This window comes from Podarcis cretensis (genome assembly GCF_951804945.1).
Source record: "Podarcis cretensis genome assembly, chromosome: 7".
NCBI classification, from domain to species: domain Eukaryota; kingdom Metazoa; phylum Chordata; class Lepidosauria; order Squamata; family Lacertidae; genus Podarcis; species Podarcis cretensis.
Genome location: NC_137176.1, coordinates 48,763,026 through 48,790,040, shown reverse-complemented (window position 1 = coordinate 48,790,040; position 27,015 = coordinate 48,763,026). Strand labels below are relative to the sequence as shown.

The following is a 27,015-nucleotide window of genomic DNA, read 5'->3' as shown; positions in this document are numbered from 1 at the left end:
ACAACACAGCCATCACAGTTAGTAGCCACTGGTAGCCACTGAATTTGCCTGAACCTCCTTTAAAGACATCCAAGATGGCAGCCATCACTGCCTCCCATGGGAGCAAGTACCATAGCTTAACTATGTGCTACATGAAGTAGTGTTTTCTTTTATTTGTCTGTGAAAGGTTTCCTGCTCTCCTTATCAAACAGAAAATAACTGCACGGTAACTTTAACATCTCTTTCAGTTGGTAGATCAGGGAGAAAAGGGATGTCCAACAACAGTACCTATGGTGACTTCAAATGAGACAGACTTAGCAGTGGGGAGCTGAGACAACCATCACCATTTAACATTTGTACAGCCCTTGAACATTCAAAGTATGTAACATAGTCTTTAATCTGTACAATAACCCAGTAAAGTAGACCATATCCCCCCCAATCTGTATTATGGGAATGAGGCCAAGATATAATGGTCTGTCTATGGTCAAGTACACAGAATGGGTGAACTGTGCAAACACACACGCAGTTCAAGTATTCATGCTCAGTAAAGTTCTGGTATTGGAATGCTTAGTTTACATTGTCAAATACCTAGAAAGCTGCTCTGTTTAGTATCTGCCAGAGTTTTATTCATGGAGATGGGTGCTAAACAGTCCTGATTCTTTGAGTGGACTACTATCAGACAGATATATTCCTCAATGTTGCTTAGTACTCACATATCTCCATACTGCCCCTTTCCTCATATATTATTAACCTTTTACAATGGACATCTCAGGTGTCAAGTTATGCAAGGTACATAAGGGGCAAATGAACAAGTGCCATTTTAATTATATGCTGATAAACTGCCTTTGAATTGCTGGCTCGGCTGAACTGCTAAGGTTAGAAAACTTCAGAGCTTTACAGATCAAGAGCAAGATAAACTTATCAGCTACTTTACCTTTACAGCCTGTGTCTGAGCTGAATGGGAAAGGACAGAACTGGGATGGACAACTCTGATCGTGATTGGTTTCCCAGCAACTGGCATTATGGATTGGAGAGACGCGGTCACTGCTGTTGTAGCAGTTGGTGCAGCAGTAGTCAAGGTTGGCTTCAGAGCTTGTAGAGATGTTGCTGCAGCAGAAGATGGTGGCTTTACAGAACTAGGAGCAGTAAATGCAGGTGATGATGACATTGCAGGGGTATGGACTGGTTTCACAACCTGGAGAGAAGTGGTACCAGTTGCCACCATTGCAGTGGAGGAGACTGGATGTACAGCTCTCACAGTAGTTGGTTTAGTGGAGGGAACGGGACTGGCACCTTGAAGGGAGAGTGTCCCTGACAAAACAGGTGTGGTCTGAACAAGCTGAAGAGAACCAGATCCTCTTGTCACTCCTGATGTACAGAGGACTGGGCCTGAAGTCTGTTGGGAGGGTATCCCCGTCGGAATTTTAAGAGAGGTCGCAGTCACAGGAGTGCTGGCAGCAGGTACCGAAGAAGCAGATGATGCTGTGCTACAAATAGGAGGAGCTGTTTGTGGTCCTGATTGTTGAAGACACTGCCGTATAAAGGCCTGCGCGTCAGGCATTAATTGCCGTAAGGCAAGCATACTTTTCTACGCAAGGAAGAAAGCAATAGAAAAAAATTAAGATCCTGCATTTTCCTTCCACCAGTGACACCACACTGTGTCTCATTGAATAGTATCAGTGTCACCGCTAAAACATTAAAAAGATAACTAGCAGACCAGCTAAACAATACAAATTATCACATCTGATCTTCAAGGAAGATCCTAAAGTTCAGGCTGTTTGCCTTTGCAATCATTAACAAATCTGCACTTTGAGAGGAGACTTAAGCACACTGGACAACATCCCAGACACATTTATGAAGCTGGTCCTGAAGTCCTGCTCTTGTTGCATGTGTGAAAGCCACAAGAACCTGAATGGGCAGGAAGTTTCCCCTGAATGGGTAGAATTTACCGAAATTGTACATGCAGGTTTGTGCCAGCTAGCCTCACACTACATGGTCTGATATCACAGATTTGGGGAGTCCCAATTCTCATCACAACACCATGGAGGCATGGACAGAATTTCACTGGAGAGGCTCATTTTCCCACACCAACAACTTCATGCTGAGTCCCAGTGTGTTTTGCTTTACAAATTAATTCTCCTGACATTTCAAAACAACCTTTCACCCAGCCATCAAGGACCATCACCACTTTGATACTTAAAATGGGGAGCAAATTCATTTAGACATACCTTGAGAAAAGGGAGAAGATAGGGCTGAGGAGAAGACTTTAGCTCAATGTACAGTTTTCTAGTAAATTCTTCAGGTTCCATTTTGGCTTCCTAGATAGGAAAGGAAATGGTTGCACAAATGTAACGTGTCGTTTCTCCAGATGTGCCTAAACTGAACCCACCAATTCACTCACTTTCTTGTACTAACAATTTCATACGCTGAATATTCTATTCAACAATTAAATTGAAGAAAGTGTACAGTATCAGCAGGCTCTCAAAAGGAATCTAAGATTAATTCTTCACTGGTTAAGAACCAGCAACTGCAGACAATAAGTTAGATTTCTAAGTTGTTACTAGAAACTTAGAAATGTATCAAGGCGGTAAAAAAATTGTGCAATATTTCTGCCACATGACTAGAGAGACAGACTGCAGAGAGTCAAATTTCTCCTAGTTTGTATCCAGAAGCAGGTAAAATAAAACAAAACCCTTCCTATTTGTTTAGCTTCTCTTTCCTGTTTCCCACCTGTATTTGCAGCATGTGTTACTATAACAGGCAGTATTTAACTTGCCTATTCTGACATGCTCAGGAAAAGCAAAAACAGCTACAGAAGTATTGCCATGTCATACACTCTACACCAGTCACTCTGTGAAAAAGAATGGGATCAGCTTCTGGCAGTTATGACACTCCAACATTAAGGCACATGCATATCTAAACATGGTATAGAAAAACTTATTGGGGGAAAAGGAGCCTTTCATTGTTTGAGAGGTCTGCAAGAGTGCCTCACATGGTGTGCCTGAGAATCCTGCCTCTCTCTGAATGTTGTCCCAGTACTCAGGCTAGGACTGAAACATTGGCCTGCAGCCAGGCTGCCTGATGACTGGGATCCTTGCCTTATTCCATGCCCCACTGTGCACCGTAGCCAATGACGTTGTGGCCTCTAGTATGCCCCCATGTAATTAATCCATCCCGTACTTCACACCCTTATTTCCTGTGTGCACACAAATCACTTCTGAGTAAATACATTTAGGATCAGGGCACAAATACTTGCAGATGAACTTTTACCAACAGACTTTGTACCAGGTTCTTCACATTCTGCCCCATTTCAGGTGCTTGAGGCCCACTGGATGCCAGTTTTATTAGTGTTGCTAGGAAGTTTTTGCACTTTTCCACATTTTCCAGCATTTCCTGATAGGAAGCCAAAAGAGTAAATTAACTTCTGTTCAGTTCTGAAATACTGGGAAAGATAAGCAATCTTAGACTACTTTGCACTAACTTTAGAGGTGCTGACCTGTGCTACTGTCCTACTTTCTGTGTCAGAGACCGGCTTCGTAGCAAGAGAGAGCACAGAAGAATCAGAAATAGGAGGCTTTGCCACTGGTCCGGTAACCAAAGACTTTGCAGCCACAACTGTGGTGCTGCTATTATTTGTTGATGCTATTGACTGGAAGAAATTAAACATTTAAGTAGCTAAATTCAATTCTGACAGGAAAAAGCAAAACTAAAGCTGCTACATTAATATTAGAATCAGGAAGGCACCTTTGTTCTACTGGTGTTGGTGCCTACTACCCTCCAACACAACTTTCCATTAATGTCTCCCATTCACACTTTTAGGAGAAAGCAAACAGCTACACATCATGCATGCAGATTAGCTCATGTGAACCTACATTTAGATTTAGCAATAACGATTTTGTCTGACAGATAGTAATCCTAACAACCATGCACATTTCCATCAACCACCAGGAGCTGAGAATGACCATCACTGAAGACAGCTCATAAAGCATTATGTTTAGGGGTAGACTCCTTTATTGCAGTCAGATTCAGGCATTAGACACTACCATAGGCTGGGGAATATGGATGACTAACCCAACCCATATGGCAACTTGAATGAGGCAAATGACCAGGGAGGGGGTTAGTTTTCCTGTTCCTCAGTATGTTTTGAGTTCCATTGGCAAGTGCACCATTGGGTACGTGTAAAAAAAAAAAATAATACACACAGCATGATTTATAAAGCCACCTGGCCATTTATTAGATTTGTGACTCAGTGGGCTAAAAGTGCCAGAAAATAACAAGAAAGTCATACCTGGATTACAGCAGGCTTCTTAACATTAGAATTAACAGAAGGAGTTGTCCGAGTCACTGTTGTATGAGGAGCAGCTGATACTTTCAGTACTTGAGTTCCAGAATTCTTTCAGAAAGATAATAGAATATATATTGTTAGGTAAAAGCCTCAAAAGGAAATATCGGGTAAGCGGCCGAGCACCATTTCCTTCTAACTGGACACATCAGTGTTATTTGTCCCAACTGCAAGTATGCTGGGCAAAAGCCTTTTCTGAACAGGAAGATGCAAATGATGCAGAAGAGGATCCAGTAGCACGCCAAGTAGATAAGGCTTCTTTCTATGGATAGGCAGAAATGCTATGACTTAAGAAGCATTTCAGGCTATGACTGTTCAAGTGTTTTTATTTCTAAGTATTGAAATTTTTCCATCCATGTAGTAACTAACAGTGATAGCTGGTATGAGCAAGTTGAATGCAGAAGAAAGAACAGAAAATCACTGTACTATATAGGCAATTAAGGCTTAACATTTTAAAGTTGTTTAAGCTCCTACGTACGGGCAAGTGGTGCCAGCAGAAAATGGAAATGATTCCTGCATCTAGACTAGATTCACTTCACTGCTGCACCCATATCCCTGAGAGTGACATACATTGGCCCAAGTCCTGTGAAAAGCTATAGTAGCAGAAGAAATACACAACAAAACTGCTATTACAGAGGTATTTACCTGTACAGTCTGTATTTTGACTGTAGGTGCATTTGCAGGCAATGATTGTCGTACAATTGAGTTCTTTTGGGATTGGCTTTGAACTTGAGCAAGTGCTTGTTGGGACAGCAGCATCAGCTGTCCAGTGCTGCTTCTGACAAGAACCGTTCCTGCAGGAAAGAAGATACTATCAGATCCTTCCACTGCACAGTCTTAAGAGCAAGTACATAAATCTGAGTTTGTATAATCCAAACTTTTAAGCAAGAAATCGGCAGCATAAACAGTACATGAATTATGCAATATTACACTGCTTCTATATTACTGCACATTTCCCTTCTGGGTTCCTCTGTTTAAACAGCAGACTACTACATTCCTGCTGTGCTCCAGTTAGTGTTATGACAGACGTAGCTTTTTGTTTGACCTTTTAAAAATCCATCAAACATATTTAAGAATAAATTCTGAATTGGTCTAGTTTAGTCATGCATCTCTGCTCTCACAGCTTGCAATATAGAGATGTTAAGAAAATGCCACACCGCAATGTTAGTCCTGCAATGGCTTCTGTATTAAATATTTTTAAATTACACATATTTATAACCCTCCCCCTTTCACTCAGGGGTCTGAGGGCAGGGTACAAACACGTAAAAATCATGAATATATATAGAATCAACACAAAACAATCACGAACAAAATCAAACGGCAACCACAACAAAATGAAAATGCAGCCAGGAGAAACAAGTCAAATTGCACCTCGCACCCAGCCCCAAAGGCCTGGACAAAGGTGTGTTTTCACCTGCCTTTGAAAAGACCAAAATGTTGGAGCATGATGCACCCAAGGGGAGGTCCTGCCTTACTTAAAAAGTAATTGTCATAGTCTTGATAGACAATGCTGTGTGACTGCACACTTCTGAGACCACCTATGTGTTTCTTTTTAGGCAAGAAATCTCATGCTTGATATTCTTCACCAGACAAGGTTCATTCTAAAAAAAAAGGTGAATGCCTTCTTTTGCTCAAATCAGGAATTTTTAATTAGATATACAACTCTAGAATCTAACATTTTAATACCAATTTTAAGGCACTTATCCATGTTTATGATATTAAAGTAGTAAGGGGAAGTCTGCCTCATAGGCACACACCCCTCCCCAGAGAGCCAGTGTGGTGTAGTGGTTAAGAGCGGTAGACCCGTAATCTGGTGAACCGGGTTCGCGTCTCCGCTCCTCCATATGCAGCTGCTGGGTGACCTTGGGCTAGTCACACTTCTCTGAAGTCTCTCAGTCCCACTCACCTCACAGGGTGTTGTGGGGGAGGAAGGGAAAGGAGAATGTTAGCCGCTTTGAGACTCCTTTGGGTAGTGATAAAGCGGGATATCAAATCCAAACTCTTCTTCTTAATCCTACTTCCACAAACTATTCACCGCTGGAACAGGGGCATGTTGCCAACACAGGATTTAACCCAGCCCTAGTGCCCATTAGCCGATATCACAAATCCTACATTTGGGGGAGATGGCCTTGCAGGCCAAGACTGTCCTATGGGCCAAAAGTTCCCCATCCCTGCTAAATATACTTTTTAATAAGGCTTCCAACTTATCCTTAAAAGGGCCAAGAAACCATGCAGAAAGGTATGTTCCTCCTTTCCACATAGGGGCGGTGGATGTTTAAAGTTACAATAATTTCAGGCGTAATCACTGGGTACTTGTTAAATCCTCTAAATGGTAGGTGCCGTTAGAGAACAAGAACTTAGAGAGCTGAAAGTGCTGCTCTATTGTCCCCTCTAACCAAGGCTGCTTCAAAACCAACACAAAACCTTGTGAAGCTTGTTTGTTTCTAAAGAGAGTGGTATGGCTGTCTATTACAACACCATCAAGTGATTCTTCTTTCAAAAACCCCATTTTTGTTTCTCCCTAGGGAGAAACAACCATCTCAAAGCTCTTGACACCCCCACCAACGCTTCCCTCAGCTACTCTGCAGGTAGCAAGTCAAGAGCCTAACAAAGGCCAACCTTTGATATCTTCTCTCAGCTACAGACCACTGCTAGAGAAAAGGTTTAATTGGTATGTGTAGTTCCAAGTTGGGGGAGGAAGAAGGATCCGGGACAGCCTGGAAGGATAAACTAGGGCACAAGTAACAGAAGAGAAGGCAGAAGAAAGAAAAGAGGAGGGGGACTGGTAAACATATGGGAAAACTACAGCAACTGTGGCTTCAGAGGAGGAAATGCTTGAAACTTAATTTATTGTTGACGTTATAGTTCACCCTTCACAGAAACTGTATGATAAATAGCAAACATATAAAATTCATTAATAAAAAAAGAGTAAAAGGTAAAGGTAAAGGTACCTGTCAGGGAACTGCAGGCAGCGAGGGAGGAAAGAATTAGAGGGTACAGGGAACGATCTCCACTGCTCAATACTGAGTCCTCCTCAGAAGACAGAGAAGAGGATAGTGAGTCTGGGGAGGAAGGGGTGCTTCAGAGAGAGGGGGATCCACATCACAGGGAAAAATGGAAGGGGCTGAGCCATTGGTTATGTTGGTCTCGAGGGAGAGGGAAAAGAGAAACTAGTCAGAGCAATGCCTCATCTCACTTAAGAGGCCGGGAGGCAGCGCTGTCCGCAGACACTTCCGGGTCACGTGGCCAGCGTGACAAGCTGCATCTGGCGAGCCAGCACAGCACACGGAATGCCATTTACCTTCCCGCTGGTAAGCGGTCCCTATTTATCTACTTGCACCCGGGGGTGCTTTCGAACTGCTAGGTTGGCAGGCGCTGGGACCGAACGACAGGAGCGCACCCTGCCGCGGGGATTTGAACCGCCGACCATGCGATCGGCAAGTCCTAGGCGCTGAGGTTTTACCCACAGCGCCACCCGCGTCCCACAAAAAGAGTAGCAGTGTGTAAAGAGGGGTAGTAAGAAACATCCAAGTGCTTCCAACTATCAGCAACTCCCAAAGGTGTGGGTAAAGAAGTGCTGGGTACAGGAGTATAAATGAAGACAAAATTGCAAATTAGGGGTCTCATGCTCATCTGCAATTTGCAAACCTGAAACTGCAGTCCTAAGCACACATGTCTAAATAAGTTTACCATGCAGGCTGACACTTATTCATAAGTATGCATGCACAGGACCTAGTTGTAAAAAAAACCACATACGCACACACACCAAAAAATGCTTTGACATCTCAGTACAAAATACACAATCTACATAGGGTAGCCTGGGTACCACAAAGCTTTGGTGCCTTTGTTCTACTTTCTACCCTACATTTATTTTTCACTTGTATACATGGGCTGCATAAAAGGCCAAGAGGCACTTTTTGCATCATGTGTCCAAATGTCCTTAAGAATGAAGCACATGGCTCTGCAATAGTTATAATCCTGTCCGCTAACTGCAACATAGTTGTACAACACTGCCATCTAATGGTGCAGCTAGTTAAGTGTGTGTTTTCCCTTCATGAAATTCTAAGCATGTATCTATCACAAGTGCCTGAGAACATGGATTATCTAGCGCTAGTCTGCAACACTCATCCACATTTGAACACCTGCCTGGAAAAACAGTTCTAGGGTTGAACCGAAACAAGCACTGTGTGTGGTGGCCTGATGTCTGTTGCCTTAGAACAGCTGCCTAGGAGGCTGGGTACCCCTGAGCATAGAAAGGAAGGGGACAGTGCACATCTGGAAGAATCCCAAGAACAGGTAAGCAACACATTACCAGAAGAAAACCTATTTGCTACTTCGCTCCACAGGAGGCAGTGTTTGGTAACAGCAACAAAAGTGTCACTGCGCAGGTACCCTAGCTATTGCTATCTTGCTCATCAGCTTTGAAAATCTTTCTAATAACTGCTAAGTCAACCCAGGAATTATCTGAACAGAACTATATATGCAGAACTATATATGCAGTAGTGCAATATACTTCTGCTTTGGTTTTCAAAGCAAGAAGCTATTATTGTGCCAGAGAACTTAAGATCGATTTTAATATTTCCCTCTGTTGCCTCCACTTACCTGTTCCTGCATTTTAGACAGGCATGGGGAAGAATAACTATGAAAGTAAGTTGTGGAGCACACTCAGGTCCTCAAAACACAACCCAGTAAAATGCTACTGGAGTGGCTTAATCAGCTGAGACCTCTACAAAGGCACTTATGACAAGTTCCCTTTGAATGCTAAAGGCTGAAAGTTCAATGGTTCCCATTGTAAAATTTGGGATATTAGGAGGGGGTTGTTTTTTTTAGAAATTGGGAAATTCTGAATTGTATAAATTTCCTATGCATCAGAAAACTTTCTGAAACCCTTGAGAAAGCCCCTAATGTTTTAGCCTTTCCTCATAGCAGAAAGTTCAGACCCCACATTCTTAAAATATGAAATTAAGGTTTTTCTGCGACAACTTACATCACTTTACACTTGCTTACACAGAATTGCATTTGCCTCTTCACAACCCATTTGTTTTACCCACCCTGAACAATTTAGTGCCATCAGCAAACTTGGCTACCTTGCCCCTGCTCAAGGGCAACCTTTGCCCAACCTGGTGCCCTCCAGGTGTAGACTATGATGCCCATCACCCCCACAGCTTCACTGGCTGCAGCTGACGTGAGGTGAGTTCCAGTTCAAGTATCTGGAGGGCACCAGGTTGGGGAAGGTTGGGCCTGGCTCATAAGCTTCCACAATTTTGCTGTTTCAGAGCACCAGCCTTTGCTGACTACAAAGCAGAAAATGTTACTTCCCAATTCTTCAGCCAAGTTCAAGAATAGTTACCTTAGTGAGTAATGGCAATAATAGTGTGCAAGAACAACCATTCCCAGTGCAGAATGCAAATAAGTTCTTTCAGTACATTATTAATCCTGTACTGTATAATAAATACAACTTTCTCAATAGCAGGCCCCCTCACAACTCTCTCTGGAATACCCTGGCCTTTGAGGTACAATCAGTACCAATGACAACAGACTTTTGACAGCATGTAAAAAGTGCATTTTCACCCAAGGATTTGGCTAAAGTGGTGCCGGTGTATTCGATGATATAGTAAGTTGTATTTTAAAGAAATACTGCTTTATTGTGTTTGTGTGTGCAACTGTATGAACAATGAATAATGGGCTACAAGTGATGACACAACACTCTTGACACTCCCTGCAAGGTAGTTAAGAGAATTGCAGCTCTAGCCTGTACTAACAGTTGCCACCAGCATTTTAGACATCCCCAGTCTAGACCCAAGGAAATCCTGATCTGCAGTATTTTTTATGGAGAAGAGGCAAAGTGCTTCCAACTCCCCAGAGCCGTCAAGCACATGTGCTGTTCAGCCAACTGTTTACAAAAGGAGTCAAAAGAAGCAAGTTGCAGAAACAGTAGCAAACAGAAAGCAAGAAAAAGTAGCGACCAAACAGAAAAAAACAACAAAATCAGTAACTTCTAGATAAGCTTGCTGGTACAATTTCTAAGTTGGTTTCAGCAACTTGCATACAGCCAGCCTTATAGTTAAGCGCTAGCCTGCTGGTGGACCATATGCTGCTCATTACGGACTTCACTGTGGGTCACATGGACTTTACAGTGCAGTGGAGTGTCTACCCAATATTATATTTTACCCTCTATTTTGGCACTATTGCAGAATCCCATTTTTATTAATTGACAAGTTTAGCTGATTTTAAAATGCAAGACTAAAAGGAAAACCCCCAATTAATCAGAATGATTTGTCTTAAATGTGCTAATACTATCAGCATTATAGAGGAGGCATTATAGAGGAGGCATTATGTGGTACATCGTCATGACCGAGGCATGGACTTCGGAAAAACCAAAGGAGGGGGGCTGTGTGTATATGTGAACAAATGCTGGTCCAATAATTCTAAGACCGTGGGCAGTTACTGTTCACCGGATTTGGAATATGTGGCTGTTAAATGCAGACCAGCCTATCTCCCTAGGGAGTTTACAGCTGTTATGCTAACTGGTGTGTACGTGCCACCAGATGCCAATGCCAACTTGGCTCTGGGATGCCTGCAGAGCCTTATTAGCAGCCAGCAAGACAAGCATCCTGAAGCTGTGCACATCATTGCGGGAGACTTCAATCATGTTGAACTTAAAACAGTGCTCCCAACGCTCTATCAGCATGTGAAATGTCCCACAAGGGGGGACAAGACACTGGATAAAGTTTATTCGAATGTAAATCACGGCTATAGGGCCTTACAGCTGCCACATTTGGGCCAGTCCGACCATATGTCTCTGTTCCTGGTACCAGCATATATCCCACTCAGGAAACGGGCTCCCACAATATCAAGGACTGTTAAAATCTGGCCTGAAGGTGCTATCCACCAGCTGCAGGACTGTTTTGAGAGAACCAATTGGGATATTTTCGATCGTTTAGACCTGGAGGAGCACACGGCGGCAGTTCTGTGCTATATCAATCACTGCACAGACACTGTCACAGTAAATAAATCCATCCGGTTTTATCCCAATCAGAAACCCTGGATGAATAGAGAGGTCCAGTGCCTGTTGCGGGAAAGGAATAGGGCTTTCAGGTCGGGCGAGGTGCAGCTTTACAGTGTGGCAAGAGCAAACTTGAAGAGGGGTATTCGACGGGCAAAACTGGTCTATAGGCAGAGGATTGAGGATAATTTAAGGAGTAACAACACAAGACAGATGTGGCAGGGGATTCAGCATATTACCAACTACAAACCTAACCTTGGTGCTGTCGATGGTGACCCTTTGCTGGCGGAGGAGCTTAACTTTTTCTTTGCTCGCTTCGAGAAGGAGCCACCTGAGACGCCGGTATTACAGCCACCAGCCCATAGGGGCCCCTCATTCACTGTAGAGGAGCATGAGGTGAGACAGGTATTGAGGATGGTGAATCCGAGGAAGGCTGCTGGACCTGATGGCATCACGGGAAAGGTGTTGAAGGGCTGTGCGGATCAGCTGGCGAAGGTCTTTACTAAGATCTTCAACAAGTCCTTACACCAGTCTATTGTCCCACCCTGCCTGAAGTCGTCAACTATTGTTCCTCTGCCTAAAAAATCTACAATCAGTAGTTTGAACGACTACAGACCAGTTGCACTGACTCCAATCATCATGAAGTGTTTTGAGAAACTGGTGCGCCGTCATATAATTTCCTGTCTTCCATCAACTTTTGACAACTACCAGTTTGCATACAGGGCAAATAGATCCACGGAAGACGCTATCACTATCACTCTCCATGCTGCTCTGTCCCATCTGGAGCAGCCGGGGAGTTATGTGAGGCTGCTGTTTGTGGATTTTAGCTCTGCTTTTAACACTATCCTCCCCCATAGACTGGTGTCCAAGCTAGAGGCGATTGGACTCTCCAACTCCACCTGTCTCTGGGTTTTGGATTTTTTGTCAGAACGTTCTCAGAGGGTTAGAGTGGGGTCACATATGTCCACAGCCCTTAGCCTTAACACCGGCTCACCACAGGGTTGTGTGTTGAGTCCCCTGCTCTATACTCTCTATACGTATGATTGTACAGCCATCTATCCCAGCAACAAAATCATCAAGTTTGCTGATGACACTACGGTGGTGGGGCTCATTTCAGGAGGGGATGAGTCCGCCTATCGGGACGAGGTGGAGCGGCTTTGTGTTTGGTGTGGAGAGAACAATCTGGCTCTTAATACGGCTAAGACCAAGGAATTGGTGGTGGATTACAGGAAAAAAAAGGCGGACATTCAGCCCTTGTATATCAAAGGGGAACGGGTGGAGAGGGTGGCGGAATTCAGGTTTTTGGGAGTGACTATCGATCAGGGCATGACTTGGAGCGCAAATACCACTGCTCTGGTGAAGAAGGCCCAGCAGAGAATTTATTTCCTCAGACTTTTAAAGAAGAACAATCTGAGTGAGAGACTGCTGGTGTCCTTCTACCGAGGCTCCATAGAGAGCATTCTCACATACTGTATTTGTGCCTGGTTCTCCAGTTGTACAGCTAGGAAGAGGAAGGTGCTCCAGAAGGTCATAACCACAGCCCAAAGGATTATTGGTCATCCTCTCCCATCTTTGGAAGAACTGTACGGTTCCCGTTGTCTTAGGAAAGCAAACAACATCCTGCAGGATGCATCTCACCCGGGATACAGTCTGTTTGCACTCCACAGCCACAGCTGTGCACAGCCCTTAGCCTTAACCACAGCTTAGCCACAGCTGTCCACAGCCCTTAGCCTTAACACCGGCTCACCACAGGGTTGTGTGTTGAGTCCCCTGCTCTATACTCTCTATACGTATGATTGTACAGCCATCTATCCCAGCAACAAAATCATCAAGTTTGCTGATGACACTACGGTGGTGGGGCTCATTTCAGGAGGGGATGAGTCCGCCTATCGGGACGAGGTGGAGCGGCTTTGTGTTTGGTGTGGAGAGAACAATCTGGCTCTTAATACGGCTAAGACCAAGGAATTGGTGGTGGATTACAGGAAAAAAAAGGCGGACATTCAGCCCTTGTATATCAAAGGGGAACGGGTGGAGAGGGTGGCGGAATTCAGGTTTTTGGGAGTGACTATCGATCAGGGCATGACTTGGAGCGCAAATACCACTGCTCTGGTGAAGAAGGCCCAGCAGAGAATTTATTTCCTCAGACTTTTAAAGAAGAACAATCTGAGTGAGAGACTGCTGGTGTCCTTCTACCGAGGCTCCATAGAGAGCATTCTCACATACTGTATTTGTGCCTGGTTCTCCAGTTGTACAGCTAGGAAGAGGAAGGTGCTCCAGAAGGTCATAACCACAGCCCAAAGGATTATTGGTCATCCTCTCCCATCTTTGGAAGAACTGTACGGTTCCCGTTGTCTTAGGAAAGCAAACAACATCCTGCAGGATGCATCTCACCCGGGATACAGTCTGTTTGCACTACTGCCTTCTGGCAGGAGATATAGAAACATCAAGTCAAGGACAAATAGACTGAAAAATAGTTTCTATCCAAGAGCTGTGGCCTTTTTAAATGCTGTAACTCGATAGTGTGACCTGGGAGTTTGATGGGTGTGGGTGTGGGTGTGGCTGGAATGTGGTTTGTTTGGTTGTTGTTGTTGTTTTGCTTTTGTTGTTTTTAAGGGATGGCATCCAATTTCGTTGCACTTGTGCAATGTTGCACTTGTGTAATGACAATAAAGAATCTATCTATCTATTCCCTAGTAGAAGGGGATGATTCTTCCACGATAATGACTACTGTAGCTCATGCTTGCATCTAAAAAGAATTGCTTCAAAAAATAGAGAGTGCATGTGTTAATTAGGTAATTGTCCTAGTCCTCACATAAGTCACTTCTAATGCCAAAGCGCAGAAAGTAGATTTCATCCTATGCTATCCCTAGAGATGCATGTACAGGTTCTTACTTGTCTGCCACTCTTTGGAATTTTTTTTTAAGACACAGAGGGAGACTGCAGATGCATAAATTCATGCTGCCAATTTAAACTGTTGTAGAAAGCATGACAAAATCTGGAAACCATCAGCACAGTTGGGTTACGTAATTGCATTTTGTCTAGAATAAAGGAAATCACTGTGGCGGACAGGCAAAGGTAGAGACAAGGACAAACAAGCTTTGCCTACGTATGGCAATCCATTGAGGCTGAGCATTCAAGGATGTCTCGCTCATGTGGGTTGCAATATCAACTACTGTTTTTCAAAGCAGTGCAATCTTAGTAAGAAAAACAAAAAATATTATGGCTATGTCCAACAGCGATGTGGGACTTTCTGGAAAATTTTGAATCAGAAGATGTTTCATCGCCCTAAATTGATGGTTTGATGTATCACGCTTAACTACATTATTTAAAAAGTAGAAAAAAGGAGCTCCGTGTTAATTTAACATGCTGTATAAAAACCTCGGGATGCAGGTGGCGCTGTGGGTTAAAGCCTCAGCGCCTAGGGCTTGCCGATCGAAAGGTCGGCGGTTCGAATCCCTGCGGCGGGGTGCGCTCCCGCTGCTCGGTCCCAGTGCCTGCCAACCTAGCAGTTCGAAAGCACCTCCGGGTGCAAGTAGATAAATAGGGACCGCTTACCAGCAGGAAGGTAAATGGCGTTTCCGTGTGCGGCTCTGGCTCGCCTCCGTGTGCGGCTCTGGCTCGCCAGAGCAGCGATGTCACGCTGGCCACGTGACCCGGAAGTGTCTCCAGACAGCGCTGGCCCCTGGCCTCTTAAGTGAGATGGGCGCACAACCCCAGAGTCTGTCAAGACTGGCCCGTACGGGCAGGGGTACCTTTACCTTTACCTTTATATAAAAACCTCAACTCTTTCTAGCAGCTCAAAATAGATGAATAGAAATATTTGATTAAGAACGTGTTATATTTCAATAAAAATAATGAAAGAGAGCTTTGACATATAAAAGGATGTCACATAGAGGAGGGAGAAAGGTTGTTTTCTGCTGCTCCAGAGAAGCGGACACGGAGCAATGGTTCCAAACTACAAGAAAAAAGATTCCACCTAAACATTAGGAAGAACTTCCTGACAGTAAGAGCTGTTCGACAGTGGAATTTGCTGCCAAGGAGTGTGGTGGAGTCTCCTTCTTTGGAGGTCTTTAAGCAGAGGCTTGACAACCATGTCAGGAGTGCTCTGATGGTGTTTCCTGCTTGGCAGGGGGTTGGACTCGATGGCCCTTGTGGTCTCTTCCAACTCTATGATTCTATGATTCTATGATTCTATGACTGTATTTAAATGCTTGTAAACACTATTCTATAGCAGCATCTAATCCCTAGAACTCCCTTCCATAGGAAAGCCATATGGTACATTGCTTGATTTTTTAGGAGGGCAGTTAATTTTTTTCTGTTTGGACCAGCTCTTGCAGCCCTCATTTGGGGTGCTGTGAATTTCTGTACACATGGGATTTTGTTTCTTCTCCTTCCCTAATGCACCCCCTCAAAAAAAAAAAAATCTGCTCTGGAGGGTCACCCAAACCCTCTAGAGTTGATTTTGAGGGTGTCAATTGCATGTACATTGAGAAGTTCAATTGCATGTACAGAAGTCTGAGTGAGCAGAAATGCAGCTTTTGATACAGCTCCAAAATATTTTAAGATGTTACAATTCACACACTTTAGACTTGAGGGGAAAAATTAAGGTGTCAAAAACTGTTAAATACTCATTTTAGCATGCTAGAATACCTGTATGCATAAGTAATTGTGTTTTCTTGGGAACAGTCATAAGAAATTATGACTTTGGTTGCACATTTTACTAGCATTATTATTCATTCTAGCTGCCTAGCTCAGCATGTATTTTTTTCATGCAGCTAATCCCATGAAACAATGAATTTCTAAAACTGAAAACATTATGTAGAAAAATATGGTAGCGATATTTTTCCCAGCAAATTCTCCCTATCACTGATGCCTTCAGTAATGCTCAGATGTTGTCAGTGAAGACACACTACAGGTTGCCTTGATGTAACAAGTCATCCTTAACACAGCTAGCAGCATGCACAAACAGCAACAATTAATACTTGGATAATATGGTAAGGTACATTTTTCAACTTGTTACTTGCTCTGGGCCTGCAGCCACTCTGTCAGTCAATGGCACTCATGGCAAGTAATGTTTGTTGTGGCAAAGTTTGTGTGTGACCAACAATAGCTCTGCCACCACTATGCAGGAGTTTTTTCTGCCACTAGTGTTAAAATGTATATGAAACAAATGAGGAGGAAATAAGCTGCAGCTGCTCTACCAACCTGTGACCTTCATTCAACAGATACATTGGCACAGATTCAAAATTAGGGCAGGAAAATCAGTGCATTGCCATGTTTCCTCAAAAAGACAAGCAGCACCACGAGGTATAGATAACTACCAACTCCAAGGTCACCCACACTCAGTTTGAACTGCAGGATCTCCTAGGATGATCACTCCCTTTCATGCATACCCAAGGGAGCAATGAATAAGACTGAAACTTATCAAGTTGCTCCTGATTTCATGACATATGTTGTTGGTGACAAGAAGAGCAATGTCTGAACAGGCCCCTGCAGTGGCACTCCTGCCAGGGGTGCTAATTAGATAACTATTTTCGTATTGTCACATTTGCTACACAGAAATTCTGCCATACCAAAGTCTAACAGCTAATATTTAAGTTTGTTCCAACTCCTAATATTCTCTCTTTTTAAAAAGTCATATTTATTAAGTTTTTAACAAAAAAAGTTACAAAACAGTAAAACGAAAAACACACAAAGAAAAATACAAAAACCAAAGTTTAACATACAAAGAAAACAGGGAAAAAAATAAAAGTCCCTCTTTCTAATGTCATTCATTAACTTATTTTCATGACTTCCTCACACCTCCCTTTTTTGTATTCCAGTTGAAAATTTGTTCAGCAAATCCATACCCTCTTACTAATATTCTCTCATTTTAACACCTGCCACCTGCACCTGTCAAGTAATGAAGAAGTCTGGGTAAATGAGAGTAATATCAATTTCTCAAAAAGGTAGAACTTTAATTAGAAAAATATGATACCAATTCAAAGCTGAAGCTAGCGTCAAATCACATTTTAATAGCACAAGATATCAAAACTTCGACATTAAAAGTTTGGGTGTCAAAACATTTTGAAAAACTTTTGCAAGTATATTACATCTTTGCAAGCAGGCAGGGAGAAGAGAAGGAAACTAAGCCTACCCCAGGCAGGCAAAAAAGTTCATGTCAGTTTATTATATGTGGCACAAGCATAACTTAGATGAGCAATTTAGCAACAGTTCAGTGGAATCATTTCACGCAAATATGCAGTTGTGTGAGTGCACTGGGAACTTTTAAGTCACTGATCTGCGATTAGCAAGTGAAACTTTAAAGGGCTTACAATACTAACTTTCTCCCTTTACTTCTATGATAGTCTATGTCACACTTCTAGAACATAAAAAAGTTCACTTAATATTGAGTCAGTGTTTCCATATAAAGACTTAATGCTGTGAACCATACAGTACAGATACTGTAGATGGGTTGCTGGAAACTTTTTCAAGTCCTATCTGATTTTCCCAAGGAATCTGCATTGAATGCGGGGGGAGGGGGGAGGGAGGCAGAGATACAGGCTGGCATTTTGGTGCCAACAACATTCAGTGGGCAGGTGCTGCGAAAGATCGGAAGGGGTGATGAAGGCTACTCCATCCCCACAATAAACACCATTTAACTTGCTTAGGAGTTGTCCTCCCCCCCCCCCAGCAGAAATTGAACCTGGGACCGTCTGCATGAGAATCAGTTCTTTGCCACGAAGCAATCGGCCCAGCTCTCATGTTTAGAAGGCACATCCCAGCAGGATGCCCACAACTCGCCACTCGGTCCCTGATGGCTTGACCCGTTAGCTGAAAACAAAACCAAACTTGGCGGCGCCTGGCCTCATCCAACAGGAGCGCTGCCAGGAAAGGGAGAAGGCGACTCACCCGGCGGGATCTGGAAGTTCGCCGGTAGCTGTATCGTCACCGTCTGCGGGGCTTTGGGGGCTCCGGGCTGAGGGGCCGGCAGCCTGGTCCCCGCGCCGGGCGTCTTGGGGAGCTGCGGAGCCGGAGGCGCCCCTTTGCCCGCCGCGGGAGCGGACGCCGCTCGGGGCTGCTGGCCGACTGGAGGAGGGACTCTGCTGAGGGGAACTTCGGCGTTCAAGGCGACCGCCGCGGCGGGCGGCGCCGTGCTGTGGGCGCGCAGCGCAGCCGGGGCCTCGCGGAGCCCCCCGGTCCCATTCAAGGCGGCGGCGGCGGCGGTGGTGGCGGGGCCGGCCGCCAAGGCAGCGAGCTCAGGAGACCCGGAGGGCAGGACCCTTCCCGGCGCGGCTGCTCCCGGGGTCGTCATGGAGGAGAGGGCGCGCGGCGGAAAGTGCGGGAGACTCCGAGCGAGTTCACAGCATAGCAGCCTCCGAGGGGGCCCAGGAGCCGGCGAAGCTTCCGCAGCTGACGATGCGGCAAAAGCGGCGGCGGCAGAGTCCCCAGCGAAACAAGCTGCCTCAGAGGCTGCACCGCTCGCGGACCAAGCAAGAGTTAGGGGCACGGCTGCAGAAAACACATGGTCACGCAGCCGCTGCCGGCTTCTCCTCCTCAGAGGCGCGCACGTGTAGCGCCCGGCACTTCTCGCCTGGAGCAGAAGGCTCCAGCCAGCACAGCGGCGCACGCGAGCCGGCAACGCCCTACGGAGCCCCGCGCCGCCTCCAAGACCCGCCCCGAGGAACAGCCCCCAAGCGGCTCCGCTCTCCGTTAGCCATGTTTATATAGCCACGCGGGGCTCCCCGGCGCACGCGCCCTGGCTCTCCTGGCGGCTCATTGGCTACACCGGGCAACCTCGGCTGGGCGGCGTCGCGCGGCGTCACGCAGAGAGCACGGCCCCCCGCGCCGCTGAAGAACGCCGGAGGCGGAAAGTTATTGGGGAAATCGAATGCACTTGGTGGTTTTCTCTCTCTCTTACACCCAAACACCCTCACTCCCCGAAGGCGCACGTTGCATCGAAGAAGTAAGTGGAGCTGGTAATGCCAACAGAATGCCTATAATTTAGGGAGTTGTACTTTTAAAATGTTTGCTTTGGGGTGGTGTTTTCTTTAAATTGATATTACTTGGGGAGTCAGCGCAGTGCACATCCACAGGCAGCCTTGTAAATAAGCACCCCAAAAGTTACTAGCATGCAAAGAGGAAGAAGCTTTTTACTAGTAACGGAGGAGTGAATAACACAGCAGCGTGCTGTTTTTCCGTAAAGAGTGCAGAGGAAGGAAATGGAGCTCTAACCTTCCAGCACCCACCTGCTCACTTTTCTGCATAAAATTTCCTGCACTGAGCTGCATGCATTTCCTTGTTACTTACGGCTTCCAGGCTAGTGGTTCAATACAAGTCTACTGTGTTAGGGCTACTCTTAACAAAGTAAAAAGGTAAAGGTAAAGGTACCCCTGCCCGTACGGGCCAGTCTTGACAGACTCTGGGGTTGTGCGCCCATCTCACTTAAGAGGCCGGGGGCCAGCGCTGTCCGGAGACACTTCCGGGTCACGTGGCCAGCGTGACATCGCTGCTCTGGCAAGCCAGAGCCGCACACGGAAACGCCGTTTACCTTCCCGCTGGTAAGCGGTCCCTATTTATCTACTTGCACCCGGAGGTGCTTTCGAACTGCTAGGTTGGCAGGCGCTGGGACCAAGCAGCGGGAGCGCACCCCGCCGCAGGGATTCGAACCGCCGACCTTTCAATCGGCAAGTCCTAGGCACTGAGGCTTTAACCCACAGCGCCACCTGTGTCCCTCTTAACAAAGTAGTTAGTGGTTTTCAATTTTTGTCATGAGGCTTACAAAATAAGCAGGGTGCATCCTTTTGAGGACAGGCAGGCTGTTCTGCTTTCTTACAGACATTTATAGATTAATGAAACGATCCTTAATTGTCCTCATTTTGCTTTTTAAAAAACATAAGCATGGATGTGGTTTTGAGAGAGCGAAAAGACTCTCAGGCAGTGCAATTTTATGCTGCCAGTTTACTAGCTGCTGCAACAACTAAAGTGGCACATTATATCACTGCAAGTGGGGCAGAACTGTGCATTTGCAGAGACTGCTTGACCACCTACTACTGAACTCTCTTGTGATGCCTGTGTTAATAATCACACTGACATGTGATTTTTACTGGATTTTTACTTATTTATTTTGGTCAGTAGCCATTCTTGTTGCTCCTCAACAAACTGCTGTTGGACCACTGAATATATTTTCAACTGCAACTTTTTACACTTACCTAGGAGGGAGTCTTAGTTATCTCAGTGGGACTTACTACCCCACAAATTATGCCCAAAGTATCTTACAGCATTTCACATTTCAAAATAAAGCTTAGAAACATTTAGAAATAATGTTAATTTAGCAAATAAATACAAAAAATAAATCCATACAATGCTGCTGCTTCTTTGGCAATCACTCGTCGCCAAGTAAACTATACAAATATGGTAAACTAGTTTAACAGTTTCAAATTAAACAGAAGAGAGAATAATCCCTAATTCAGAATAATCCCTAATAAGAAAGTAGATCACATGTTGCAGACAATGCACTTGTATCCAATAGTGTGGATCTGAGACTTCATCTTTAAACATCCAGAATCTCCACCCCATCTCTCACCTGGCTTTCCACCCAGAAGGGCCTTATGCTCACCATTATTGTGGGCTCTTGCCCACAGTAAAGCAACCAATAACTTTCCTTCCACACTCCCCCCTCAATAAAGGTATGTTCTTCCAGTCTGGAAATCATAAACAAAGTTTCAGTGTTGTGATGACCCCCAAAGTAGCGGACCTTTTAGCCTTCCTCAAGTTAAAAGATAAGGGTAACAATGGAGAAACATGATTTAAAGGACAGGTTTTACAAAGAAAAATAAGCAGTTTCAACATTACCAGTTGAAACTCCCATTAAGCATTTTAGAACATTGCCAATTCTGTGTCTGTGGTTCATGCTGTTCATCATCTTATGCAGACCCAGTGTGTTAGTAATTTAATTCTTAAATATTTCCTACTACTATAATTGGTTAACACAATCTAACATTTTTCTGCTTATCTGCAGCTGCCAATTCCTAATCAACAAGTAGAAATGGTGGCGTGGGCTTGAGAGTGGGAACAGGGCCTGCATGGGAGCTGCTGCTGCTGCTGCTGCTGCTGCTGCTGCTGTTAGTCGCTGGCCTTCCCGGCCCTCGGTTCTTAGGGCTCTCGCGGAAACCCCGGCAAGATGTTCAAAAAATTTGATGGAAAGGAGAATGTGTCCAACTGCATCCAACTAAAAACATCAGTTATTAAAGGCATTAAGAACCAGCTGATAGACCAGTTTCCTGGGATCGAACCATGGCTAAACCAAATTATGCCAAAGAAAGACCCTGTGAAGATAGTACGTTGTCATGAACATATAGAAATCCTCACAGTAAATGGAGAATTGTTGTTCTTCAGGCAAAGGGAAGGACCATTTTATCCCACGCTCAGATTACTTCATAAATATCCATTCATTCTACCACATCAACAAGTTGATAAAGGAGCCATTAAATTTGTACTTAGTGGAGCAAATATCATGTGCCCTGGTCTGACGTCTCCAGGAGCTAAACTTTATCCTGCTGCTGCTGATACAATCATGGCAATAATGGCCGAAGGAAAGCAACATGCCCTGTGTGTTGGAGTCATGAAGATGTCGACAGAGGATATTGAGAAGGTCAACAAAGGAATTGGCATTGAGAATATCCACTATTTAAATGATGGTCTCTGGCATATGAAGACATATAAGTGAAGAAGCAGGAAGAATCCATTGGATTTCAGCTGGGCCTGTTTTTAATGCTTCTTTTAAAATGTGTGGCTAAATGTAAACTTTGTGGTGATGCTAAATAAATCAAATGAATGCTGGGGGGAAAACAAGTAGAAATGGCATGTAAATAAAAGTTTGCTTCATCAAACAACTTTAGTAATTCTTCAAAAGAATTGCTGTTATTGTGTTCAGATGATATGCTGTTTAATTTATATTCTCCTGCTGAATTGAAATTCAGTATATTGTTTTCCATCTGTCTGAAGTGCTCAAGACTGGTGAATTCCCTTTCAACAATATGAGTCCCTTGGTCTGAGCTACTCAGGAAAAGCAATTACAATATAATTGTAGGTGTTTCCCCCCCCCCCCTTCGCTTGTGCAGTGCACCTAAATTCTTTTTAATGAGAAAAAAACAAGACATACAAGTTTTATGCAGCTTTGGGACATCATGAACATGTCACAGTTACTATTCAATTATTGAAAATGGAATTGGAATCAAGCACCAAATATTGAGAAGTGTAAGTAAACCGTACCACGATCATTTTTTTTTTTTTTTTTGGTTTGTGTAAGAAGCTTGGGTTTTACATGTTGCTTTGTCCAACAGAAATATAAAGGTTATAAGAAATAGGGACTCTTTTAAAATGCAAGCAATAAGCCAACCTGTAAGTGAATTGACAAATCCAATTTAGTTGCTTTTGCTGTATGAAATTTTTATAAGCCTATCCATGCTCCTTAGATAGTTTGAAAAATTATGACATCCATTTAATGGTGATTCCTAGGGAATATTCATGCAACTATTTTTTTGAAGATACACAGGCTTCATCTGGTCTTCGAGCCACACCCCCCCCCAAATCTACATCTCCTCCACCCCACACTTCATGGGGCTGCCTTTAAAGACGGTTCAGAAGCTTTTGCTGGTACAGAATGCAACAGCCCAGGGATTGGCAAGAGCCAAATTGGGCATGGGGAACCTGTGGCTCTCCAGATCTTTCTGGACTGCAGCTCTTGTCATCCGGGTCCATTGGCAATGAGGTCTGGGACCAATGAGAGTTGGAGTCCACCAACATCTGATATGCCACAGGTTCCGCATTCTTGGGCTAAATGGTGCCTGCACTGATAACCTCAAGGCTTGATTACCATAATCTTCTTTGTGTGGGGCTACCCATGTATTTCAGAGGGATGCGGGTGGCGCTGTGGGTTAAACCACAGAGCCTAGGGCTTGCCAATCAGAAGGTTGGTGGTTCGAATCCCCACGATGGGGTGAGCTCCCTTTGCTCAGTCACAGCTCCTGCCAACCTAGCAGTTCGAAAGCACATCAAAGTGCAAGTAGATAAATAGGTACCGCTCCAGTGGGAAGGTAAACGGCATTTCCATGCACTGCTCTGGTTTGCCAGAAGCAGCTTAGTCATGCTGACCACATGACCCAGAAGCTGTACGCTGGCTCCCTTGGCCAATAAAGCGAGATGAGCGCCACAACCCCAGAGTCGGTCACGACTGGACCTAACAGTCGGGGTCCCTTTACCTACCCGTGTATTTCAACCAGAAGCTTTAACTAGAGTGGAATGCAGCAGCCAGTCTGCTTACGGGAGCAGATTACTGGCAACAAGTTACCCCATTATATTATTGCTCTGTATTAAGGTTCTCCAAGACAACTGCCTTACAACAGTCCCGTCCCCGTCCCCCCACTTCTCCAGTACTGGACACAGCATGGATTGCTGTGGTAAATTTCTGTTTGATTCCTCTAAATCACCAGGCCCATACAAAATGAATGTGATCATGTCCAAAGTTTATAAGACTAAGGATGCCGGTGTGCAACAGCCTTTGCCAACCTCATGCCCTCCAGCAGTTTTTGAATTTTTTTTATCAGTCTCATCCTTTATAGCCATGTTAGCTGAGGCTGATGGCAGCTGTAAGCATCATGAGGGCAGCAGATTGAGGAAGGCTGTTGTGCACCAAGCAAAAATTATTAAATGAAACTTCTCATCCGCTTTCCTCACCTTACCGCCGTTAAGTTAGTATGCTTGTTCAGAGGATAGTAATACATTCTGAGGAAATATATATAATAAAATGGCCAATTGTATCTTTTATTAGGATCTTTTGATCCTAAGAGCTCTCAGGGTGCAATCCTATATACACTTATCTTGGATTAAGGCCTGTTGAACTCAGCAGGGCTTCCTTCTGAGTAGATCCATGTAGGATTGTAGTGCACTTTACCTTGAGCTCAGTGGGAGTTACTTCCAAGTAAACGTGATTAGGATCAGACTGCACATTACGTACATCTATGGCCAGACTTGTCTCAGTTCAGAAGAACCAAAATTATTGACTGCATGAAGAAAAACAAGCGAATTGACACAGAAGCTGATGCTACTCACAGCTTGTATTAACAAAATAGTTTACATGCTTCAAGTGAGGAAACTGCTCCCCTCCCCTAAAAATTCTGTGCATGTGCCATATTTTTCCATTTAATTTTCTTATGCCTTGAGTATATCTTTCCCACTGTGGCAGATGCACAGAAGCAATCATGAGAGCTGCAGTATGTTTTCCCTGAAATATTAATTGTAAAAACTATTCTTCAGAATTGTATGTTAACAAAACTGATTGTCACACTGTGGAAATTAGGATGGTAATTTCCCCCTAAATAATACACAAAATTATGTTTTCATATGCTTTCCCAGAACCCTTTCATACCCATAATGTTCTCAATATGGGGCTTCTTACAGTATATTATAAATTAGCATCAATTACTATAGCTCACAGCATTGTCAGTCTAGAGACAGAGACAACAGAAGTCACATAACGTTGTACCACCAGATGCTAGGGGACACCTTGTGCACTTCATGAATTTTCAATTGAAAGGCACAGTTGCCAGTTAGAATAATTTATATCAATTCTATACAGGTGTAGTTTGTTTAGCTCCTATTTAGCCAATCACTCATAACCATAATAGCTGGTTTTGTTGCACCAAAGCAAATGCTTGGGTTTCCTGTTGTTGTTTTGCCACACTGTGAAACCTAATATACAACTGATACATGATTTGAGGTGGAGAAAGCAAGTAAATTTTATAGGGGTTATTGGCTGATTCCTAACTGGTCCCAAGACAGGAGCAAGCTAGCAGTAAATCACACCAAGAAAGTTGGAGTTAACTCTTTATTAGCAAAAACAGGATCTACACAGGAGTGTCAGACCTAATGAGCATAGCAACTCATTTCTGGCGGGACTTGCCCCCATGAAGCAGTTGCAGAGACTGCAAGTTCCCGCCTCCCCGCAGCTGCCTAAGTCCCCTCCTCTCCAGGGTTTTCCTCAAGCAATCTGACACAGCAACTGTGTGTAGCTAACATCTCCTCCACCCTTTTCATGACTCTCCTGGTTCTGAGAGACATGGGGGGGGGGGGCAGAAGAGGAACTTGTTGCAGCAGGAGGGGAAGACACTCGTGCCTCTTCAACAGTTGGACTCTGCCTCTTGACCTCCCTCCTCTCCTGCTTCAGCTTCTGCCTCTGCTTCTGGCCTCCTCTCTGCCACAGGCTCCCCCAGCTCACTAAGCCCTGTTACCCCTTCAGCTTCTGACACCTCCTCCTCCCAGGCTTCTTCCTCTTCTCTCTCTGACCACCGATTGTCATCCCAACACCAATCCCCCGGACTCTGAACCTTCTTCCTTTGGGGGTTCCCCAGCTGGTTCCTCGCACCATTCCTCTTTATCCAACCAGTCCATGATATCTCATGATTCTTTGTGCCAGACCATTCCAAAATACACTGAGTTGGATCCAGATTTGGGGTTGTATTCAACACTGTTGTTCCACTTGCATAATAGGCTTCTGCTTGCATGGTGGAACTTCCCTGTCCTCTCTTCTGCAGCCCCCACCCGTTCACTCTCAAAATGTTTTTCCACGTGGTTGAGAAACCCTATAGAACAGTTTTGTGGGTCCTTGAGGAAAGGTGAGGAATAAGTCCCACTGCACAAGCAGAAGTCTTGAATAAGTAGAACAGCAGCATTGACTACAACTAGTGCTATTTTTCTAGAAAAAGAAGTGCTGGAACTCACCATGAACATCTCCCTCATTCTCTTAGAATGGCAATGGCACCCACCTGAGAGTTGTCAGAACTGAGTTCTGGCTGAGAAGAAGCCCTTAGTTTATTGCGCTTGGTCACCATTGAAATCAGCTGGGCACATTAATAACTTAAGTCCCGGAGATTTCTATCTCCTAGATTTGAACAGACATATCCAGATGACTCCATGCTCTAGAAGAATGGCTGGAAAGGGAGGAGAGATGTAGAGAAATGCCAAAATAAAAGGCTACAGAAAGAATAATCTCATTATCTGGACAAGTCGCTTCTTGTACACAGTAAGACGCTATTTTAAAATGTCCCCAGGGTTGCAAGTGAAGATTGCTCATAGAAATAAACTCAGAAATCCAAGATTGGGAGCCAATGTGTACTCACACAAAAGACAGCACAAAAGACCTCAACAAGGAAAATATTTTTTTCTGGGAGGTTGATATATTTTTAATATTGCCATTTCAGAACTCAGTTTTGAGTCTATTCTTTAATGTAGAGATTTGCCTGTTTGTCCTATGTAGAATTTGGAAGGGAATTTCTGGCAGATGTCATTTGTCATATCTGTTATATGTCTTTTGCACCTAGTTGGTACATCTTGGGGTTCCAGTAAAAAGTAAAGTTGATCCAAAAGTCTGCCTACCCCTAACATAGTTGGTAGCAATCAACAAGAATGTCACTGGAGATAGGAGGAAACATTAAACAACATTTGTACATGCATCTACAAAGCAACCTCATCAGTCTAAAAATTCTGTGCACATAATAATCTGAGTCTGAGAAAACCTTCTAAGGAAAGCGACACACACAAATTGTAATGCAGTCAAGCCTGAAGAGTAAACACACAAATTTGTATTCGAAACTACACACTATAGTGACATGTCTAGCAGCCACTATTATGATGATGATTTATTAGACAC

The 27,015-nt window shown here is 44.2% G+C and overlaps 1 protein-coding gene and 1 pseudogene across 2 annotated transcripts in view; one reads left to right on the top strand and one right to left on the bottom strand.

The window, feature by feature from the left end:
• TAF4B (TATA-box binding protein associated factor 4b) overlaps positions 1–18,636 on the bottom strand; it is a 51,237-nt gene extending 32,601 nt beyond the window's left edge. The window contains exons 1-7 of the mRNA XM_079982670.1: positions 18,219–18,636; positions 4,967–5,115; positions 4,268–4,372; positions 3,461–3,628; positions 3,250–3,372; positions 2,208–2,297; positions 914–1,567 (exon numbers count right to left, since the gene is read on the bottom strand). Of these exons, the coding sequence (XP_079838796.1) occupies positions 914–1,567; positions 2,208–2,297; positions 3,250–3,372; positions 3,461–3,628; positions 4,268–4,372; positions 4,967–5,115; positions 18,219–18,621 (1,692 nt within the window). The 5' untranslated portion in view covers positions 18,622–18,636. The remainder of the gene's footprint in view (positions 1–913; positions 1,568–2,207; positions 2,298–3,249; positions 3,373–3,460; positions 3,629–4,267; positions 4,373–4,966; positions 5,116–18,218) is intronic.
• A 2,814-nt stretch (positions 18,637–21,450) lies between these two features.
• Positions 21,451–22,201, top strand: LOC307219490 (malignant T-cell-amplified sequence 1 pseudogene; annotated as a pseudogene). Its single transcript has one exon. The product of its transcript is annotated as a malignant T-cell-amplified sequence 1 pseudogene (transcript).
• Positions 22,202–27,015: the final 4,814 nt, after the last annotated feature.